The sequence below is a fragment of the Echinops telfairi genome, unplaced genomic scaffold (assembly GCF_000313985.2).
Source record: "Echinops telfairi isolate 266 unplaced genomic scaffold, ASM31398v2 ScPeMD7_5868;HRSCAF=6743_0, whole genome shotgun sequence".
Taxonomy (NCBI): Eukaryota; Metazoa; Chordata; class Mammalia; order Afrosoricida; family Tenrecidae; genus Echinops; species Echinops telfairi.
The window spans coordinates 1,317,021-1,324,542 of record NW_022109767.1 but is presented as its reverse complement, the minus strand read 5'-3'; the positions used below and the strand labels follow the sequence as shown (position 1 = coordinate 1,324,542).

The 7,522-nt window shown below is 42.6% G+C and overlaps 1 protein-coding gene across 1 annotated transcript in view; it reads left to right on the top strand.

The window, feature by feature from the left end:
* Positions 1-826: 826 nt before the first annotated feature.
* LOC101655164 (probable small intestine urate exporter) overlaps positions 827-7,522 on the top strand; it is a 16,985-nt gene continuing 10,289 nt past the window's right edge. The window contains exons 1-5 of the mRNA XM_004712519.1: positions 827-917; positions 2,701-2,906; positions 4,121-4,354; positions 4,810-4,897; positions 5,402-5,488. Coding sequence (XP_004712576.1) covers positions 827-917; positions 2,701-2,906; positions 4,121-4,354; positions 4,810-4,897; positions 5,402-5,488 — 706 coding nt within the window. The remainder of the gene's footprint in view (positions 918-2,700; positions 2,907-4,120; positions 4,355-4,809; positions 4,898-5,401; positions 5,489-7,522) is intronic.

Sequence of the window (7,522 nt, the reverse complement as noted above, 5' to 3'; positions counted from 1 at the left end):
CAATTCCCTGCATGACCTGGGCTTCATCCCCAGTCCTACACAAGTCTAGATCCTAAGTCCCCGAAACACTGAAATTGATATAGTTAACACCCAATCCCAGGACCACCAGAGTTAGCCGAGGTGTCTTGACTTTCCCTTTCATTCATAGAACTAACTCTTACTATCCTTACAGTTACCTTTAAGAGGAGATTTACTGTATTATATCTAATATACATAAAACCCCAAACCAAATCCACTACCATCAACTCAATTGCAACTCATAGTGACCCTACAGGACAGAGTAGAATTGATTCTTAGCATTCTTGAGACTATCAATCTTGATGGGAGCACACGGCCTGAACTTTCTCTGACAGAATTGCAGTTAGCAGCCCCATATGTAACCCACACTTCCACCAGGGCTTCTTTCTAGTCTATGTAGATGTTCATAATAGGTGACTCTTTTCCCCAGGCGTTTTCAGTCACTGGAAGCTTCCAAATACTGATTCCCGGAGAGAAGCAGTAGGGCAACCATAGTAACAACAACAACAAACCTGAGTAACTTACCATACAGATGAGATCTCTCATTTCAGAAACACAAAATTCAGCCCCACGGTACCGTGACCTTCCCAAGGCTACGAGGTTACTGATAGAGCCGGGATGAACAGTCCGGTCTCTTGAACTCCACTTTTCTCACCAAACCGAATTGCCTCCTCATTCTTTTTAAAACGAGAGAATCGAGGTGTATCATTTGAGACAATGCACCCTTCTTTCTCTGTGTTTGCTTCCTTATGCGTCTTCGTTTTTTCCCCAGTAGGTAAACACTCGCCCCTGGGAGAAGAAAGCCGAAATGTCTACTGCAGCTGATACTAACATTACGGAAGGAGATATTTCCAATGATGGTAATTTACACATGGCTCAATCTCAACACTCCAGGAAAGGTAAAGCCGTGTTCCAGTGTCTTGTCCTGAATCACACTGGGCTCTAGTTGACTTTGACTACCCTCTATTTGACTTTGACTGCCCTCTAGTTGACCTTGACTGCCCTCTATTTGACTTTGACTACCCTCTATTTGACTTTGACGGCCCTCTTGGTATTAGACAACATCCTTCTGCTGTCACTGTTGCCCAGAATTCTATAAAGCTATAAATGATATAAAGCACATCAAGCAATTCATTGAGGATGGTGTCATTATTAAGACTAAGCAGAGAACCTTCCAAAGTGATCAACAGAAATTAGATGAGCTTCGATGAGATTTTCAGTCCTTAGCACAGTCCCAGGAGGTAGGCACATTATTATCCCGATTGCCCAGATAAAATACTGAGACCACAGACACCCAAGGATAGATAGCTGTAGGTAGAACAGCTGGGATTGGCATCTAGACATCTGGCACCAGGACTAAAATGCATTTGTAAAAATTATATATTACCATTAAGATATGAAGAATAACAATAGTCCATGGCTATACAGTCTATTCCAACTCATAGACCCCCTATATAAGGTTTCCAAGTCTTTGTAAATCTTTAGAGGGACAAACAGCCTAATTCTTCTTCTGAGTCGTAGTAGCCAGGGGGTTTGAACCACCAACCTTGTGGTTAACAATCCCACATTTACCTGACAGTGTCATAGGGGCTCACTAGAGAGAGCAATAGAAGAGCTTAATATGGTTGACGTACATTTTGACACATCAGTAAACACCAGCATCATTAACAGTAGAAGGTGGGAAGCATTTCCAGTCAATTCAGTTATGATACTCTCACCACTCCCGTTTAACATTCTTTTGAAAATGCCAGTGCATAAAATTACCCCCAAGTAATAAAATCAATGTTCCATATAGCAAAATGATCAGTTACCTTCTTTCTGTGCAAAGAGCAACTTTTTAGTCAAAACTCAAGTGATTCAAAAAACCAAACTAATGAAAACGATAGGTAAAAGCTCAGTTATAGAAATAAGACCGAGACTATAAAAAGAATGTGAAGCCTAACAGAAGGTAAGTATACAATTATTTTTGATGCAGAAAAGTCTGGCATCCATTAGGAAACTTCCCTGTTCTTGGCTTCAAAGAAGCCACACTTCATATTGTCTTCTTCTTGAATCTGCCGTAATTGCAACAGGAAACGGGGCTGGCCATACACTGGGAGTGTGCTTCCTGGCAAAACAAGCCACACTCCCCGCCATCCGGTCAATTCGACTCATCGTGACCCTATGGGGGCAGGGCGGAACTGCCCCTGTACGTTTCTAAGACTGTAACTCTTTAGAAGGCCTCAGCTGTCGCCCAGGGAGCAGCTGGTGGGTTTGAACTGTTAACTTTGTGGTTAGCAGCCCAATACGTCGCCCACTCCACCACCAGGGCTGCTGCTGCTTCCTGGCAGCAGCCAGGAAATTGTGTTCCCATGTACCTTGAGCACATGGAAGCCTGACCAAGCCTGGGTTTTGTGCAAGTCTAGATGACAGTATCCCGATGAAGTTTAAATATGTTCATATCAAGCCCTAGACGAATCTTTCCTCACACTTGCTCTTATTAGCACCCCTTAAGAAAACGATTCTCTACTTGAGGTCTATCCTCCCTCACCTGTCAGGGGAATAGGTGGCCACTAAGCACCTGTAGAGCCGCTTCAGCTCCTGTGTTTCCAATACCCAGCTTGTAGTTTTCCTCGCTGAGGTTTAGGTCGGCAAGGAGGGAAGCATCCTCATTCTAAGACTCATTGTGTCCTCCTCTCTCAGCCTTCTGTTCAGTGCGCCATAGCCTGGCCTTCACCTTGCAACTCTGCAATTTTGCAATTTTCACGCAACAAATGAACATGAGCATTGCCATGCCAGCTATGGTGAGCGGCGTGGCTCTCACCAACCATTCTAACACCTCCACGGAAAGGCCCCTGACTGGAGCCCAGGCCTATGGGAATGGAACTCTGGAGAAAGTTATGGCTGTGGTAAGTGCAATGAGACGCTGAGCTCTTTCTTTCTCTAAATTGAGGTGGCAGAATGGGCTCTTATCAAAAGATGTGGCATATTGGAGGGATTGAGTTCTGATTCAATTAATCAGAAACTACTTCGTAAAAATCTGTGACTCAGGGACACATACTGTGTCTCTGATTATGAAATAATAATTAATCATCATCATCATAATAACTCACTGTTATTGAGTTGATGCCAACTCATGGCCACCCGATATATGTATCTAAGGAGAAGTGATATCCTTACTTAGTGTCCATGAATGTGGCTAAAATGACATTAGGATAAAAGAAATCAATATTAAAACTTAAAGGGAACTACAGATACAGATAGATATGAAGCAAGATATGACAAAATACCCATTTATAAACTATCAAGGGCTCATGAGGGAGGGGAGAACAGGGAGGGAGGGGAAAAATGAGGACCTAATGTCGGGGGTTTAAGTGGAGAGAAAATGTTTTGAGAATGATGTACGAATGCGCTTTACACAATTGATGTGTGTATGGATTGCGATAACAGTTGTATGAGCCCCTAATAAAATGTTAAAAAAAAAAAAAGATAGATATGAAGAGAGCGCGTCCTGGCGTGAAATGGTTAAACGTTCAGGTGCAAGCTGAACGGAGGTTGGTGATTGGAACCCGTGACCCTTGGGAGAAAAAACCTGACAGGCATCTCCCATAAGGATTACAGCCTAGGAAACGCGGCAGGGCAGTCCGCCTCTGTCGCCTACAGCTTCTGTGGATTCGAGTCCACTTAACAGCCCCCTCGATGAGGGGGCAAAGGTTGCGGGGATTTTCATTATCTTTTCATTCCATTTCCCATAGCTTTTTAGAACACTGTGCCTATCCATCATCTTTTGCAATGATACATATTCACATACAAGTGACTGACATTTATTTCTGCTTTCTCTTCCACCTTTTTATCACCTTGCGCATGATTGTTTCTGTTGATGGGATTTATACACAGGCCCTCCTGTGCTTTATATGAGGGGTTAGCTTGGTCCAACGAAAGGGGGAAAGCAGGTCTTGGGCACATATTTAGGTCCCTTCCTGACATTCGTGTGCTGGAGTAATTGGAGAGAGGTAAAACGAAGAAGACTTCTCTCTTATGTTTGGCCATTCAGCCTTCACAATAAATGCTACCGACACTCTAATGAAAGACAAAGAAACATGCGATTCTCTTTGTCCTTTAGGCCCCTGTGTATGACTGGAGTCCTGAAATCCAGGGAATTATCCTCAGCTCCCTCAACTATGGCTCCTTCTTTGCTCCCATCCCAACCGGCTATCTTGTTGGAATATTTGGAGCCAAGCGCATCGTTGGTGCTGGCCTGTTCACCTCTTCAGTCCTGTCCCTCTTTATTCCGCTGGTGGCTGGTACCGGAGTGACGTGGCTCATTCTCATTCGGATTGTCCAAGGCTTGGCACAGGTACTCTGAGGAGTTCTTTGTGTAAGGGGATCCAAAATACAGTGAACCCTCGTTTATCGCGGTTCATCGGTTCTAGACCCTACCGTGATAAATGAAATTCCGCGAAGTAGGATTCCTTATTTGTAAATCAAATATTTTCGCAGTTAGAGCATAGAGGACATGAAAAAACACCCTTTAGTCACCATGACACTCGTATTACCCAATTTATTAAACGAAAAAGGGAAAATACAGTAAAACATTTTGGACGTTACAATGATCATTTATTATTTATTATATTATTTATGGCATCAAGCGTGTACAGTATGAGCCAATCAGTGGCAGTAATGACAGAGCATGCGCTGTTACGCAAAAACCGCGATAGAGTGAAGCCGCGGAAGTCAAAGCGCGAAGTGGCGAGGGTTCACTGTAGACCCAGACGAATCTTTCTAAGAAGGAATCTTTCCTGCCCCCTCCAGGTTGTGGTATCAACAGGTCAATTTTCGCTTTGGGTAAAATGGGCCCCCCCAACAGAGAAAGCGCAACTCACCAGCATTGCTACATCAGGTAAACGATACCTTCAGAATCCTAACTGTTCTCGAATACTCTCGGATCATGTCAAGAAATGAACTCTTATACCTCCCTACTTTCTCTTCTCAACCTCTAACTTCTACTAGCCGTTTTGGCCAAATGCTAACTGGATGTAAGACCTCTGTTTATACATATATCACCTAGATATCAATTACATATCATACGCTTGACACATGTTACTTGGATTTAGCACCAGAACCATCTTATGAGTCAGTTACCCATAATTATTTTCACTTCACATTTTTAAAAAGAAATGGTTTTATTGGGGGCCTTTAATCATTTCACACGGAAGGAAATTAAAAATCAAAGAAACCAATGCTTTGTCCAAGATCACAGAATTCCTGAATGAAGGAGAAGGATTTGAACATAAGTAGTCTGGACCAATGCTCATACAGCTTTGTGAAAGGGGTCAATCGATAGGATGCGCAGAGTCCCAAGCCTTGATATCTCACCCAGAAGATGTCTATTTCTTGTGTTCAGGGATAATGCTGGGATGCTTCGTCGTTTTTGCTGCAGGGGGTCACATCTGCCAGACCGTGGGATGGCCGTATATCTTCTATATCTTTGGTGAGCTTTGCTTTTATAATCGCAGTTTTATTTGGTGATAGAGAATGCTGGGAATGCTTTTTCAAATTGTATTTTATGGCAGTTAGCCATAGTTAGCCAAATTCTATTAGGTATTTATATAACTAATACTGATACGGATTATGAGGGGAAGGTTGCTGACGTCAAAAATGATAAATGCAGCAGGCTGAGTACCTAGCTAGATTATGATTTTAGGGGCTTTACAACATTAAGGTGACCAGATTTTAACATTGGTAAAGCGGGACACCATTGATAAAACTCGTATCCTGGCGAAATAGCCACATGGCAGCCGAAAACCGTCTACCCTAGCTTGTCGTGCATTCTTTCCAAAAATGGGGACTTTTTTAAAACGCCGCGGGATGCGGGGGAAAAATTGTTAAAAATTGGGATTGTCCTGCCAAAAGCAGGATGTCTGGTCACCTTATTCTAAATTGATGAACCCACAAGAATTCAGTGTCATTTCTTTCATAAAGTGTGGAAAATGCTACCTTGGAGGGATTAAAATGTAAATCATATGCTAGTTCATGTAAATGTTCCTTTTAAAAATGCCAATTTGGTGACAGCTAGAACAGAGTAGAATTGAGACCATATTAGCAATAAGATACGGATTGTAGATAATGGAGAATAAAGCAATAGAGGCTAGCGTATAAGTCAGGCCCATGTAAGGCCCAGGGAGATGCTGCAAAAATATTCAAAAGCCAACTGAAGTGTTTCTGAGGCAGTATTCTACTTCACCCGCTTCACTTTAATCCAGGCCTTGTGGGATCCTCCCAGATGCTCGCAGCTGTGGTTGGTGAAACATTCTCTGTTGGAGATCCCCTCTAGAAATTGCCCGATGTCTTACAGTCCCGGTGATGTTCTCATTATCGACTAATCCATCGAGATCTTGTGTTGTCGTCCTGGAACATAGATCAACACATTTTGTCAGAAGAAAAAAAATGTGAACTGTGATTGCTAAAATACAGTCAACTTCATGATCTCTGTCACATACAATCAAAAGGGCACGTGACCAATTGTTATTGGTGACCTGAACAACCTACTGCGCTCTGGGTTTGAGAAACAGGGAGCAACATACAACTCAAAGACTAGAACTCTTAGCATTTCTCAAAATCATACAAAGGGAATGTGAAGATCAGCTAGAGTTTCAGTTCATCCCGACAATGTTGAGGTTCTCAACACCATCCTAATGTACACCCTCTCTGAGTTGATTTCAACTCATCATGACCCAATAGGACAGGGCAGAACTTCTCCTGTGGGTTCCAAGATGGTAACTGTTTACAGAAGTAAAAAGCCTTGCCTTTCTCACAAGGAATGACTGCTTCTCAATGTGCAACCACTACACCACCAGGGCTCTGGTCATAATATATGTGAAGCCAAATTCACTGCCATCAAGTTGATACCAACTCATAGTGACTTTATACCATAGGCTAGTACTTCTCCCCGTGAATTTCTGAGACTAATTCTTTATGGAAGTAGAAAGTCCTGTCTTTCGATAATGTCTAGAAATTATCTGGGCAATCAATTGCTCATAAAAATGTGCTACTAAATGCGTTGGTTCTTTGAGCAAGGTAAAAAGAGCATAATGGAAAATTTCATTATAAAAGGGATTCCATTAAAACACAAATGAGAGGAGAGATGCTAGCTTGTCCTTAAAAACAACAACAACAAGATTTAAAAAAAAAAGCGAGGACATTTGTGATCATGGAGGTAACAACACCTTGTAATAGCCCAGATAATTGTGGATTTCCAAACCTACCCACAGCTAGTGGTGTGACCCAGCACTCACAATTCCACTGGGACATCTGGGCACTCCTGCAACAAGTCTCATTTTCTTTAGCCAGTAGCTTAAACGCAATATGCTCTTCCCATGAAAATGACCAAGACCCATGAATGAAGCCAAGCCCAAGCACACACAAGTCTGGGATTTCAATGCCTCTACCTCTTTGTCAAAAGCAAGTTACATGGTTAAGGCAAAGGCAAGGCATGGGGAACTACCCTCCACTTCTGTTAGGGTCT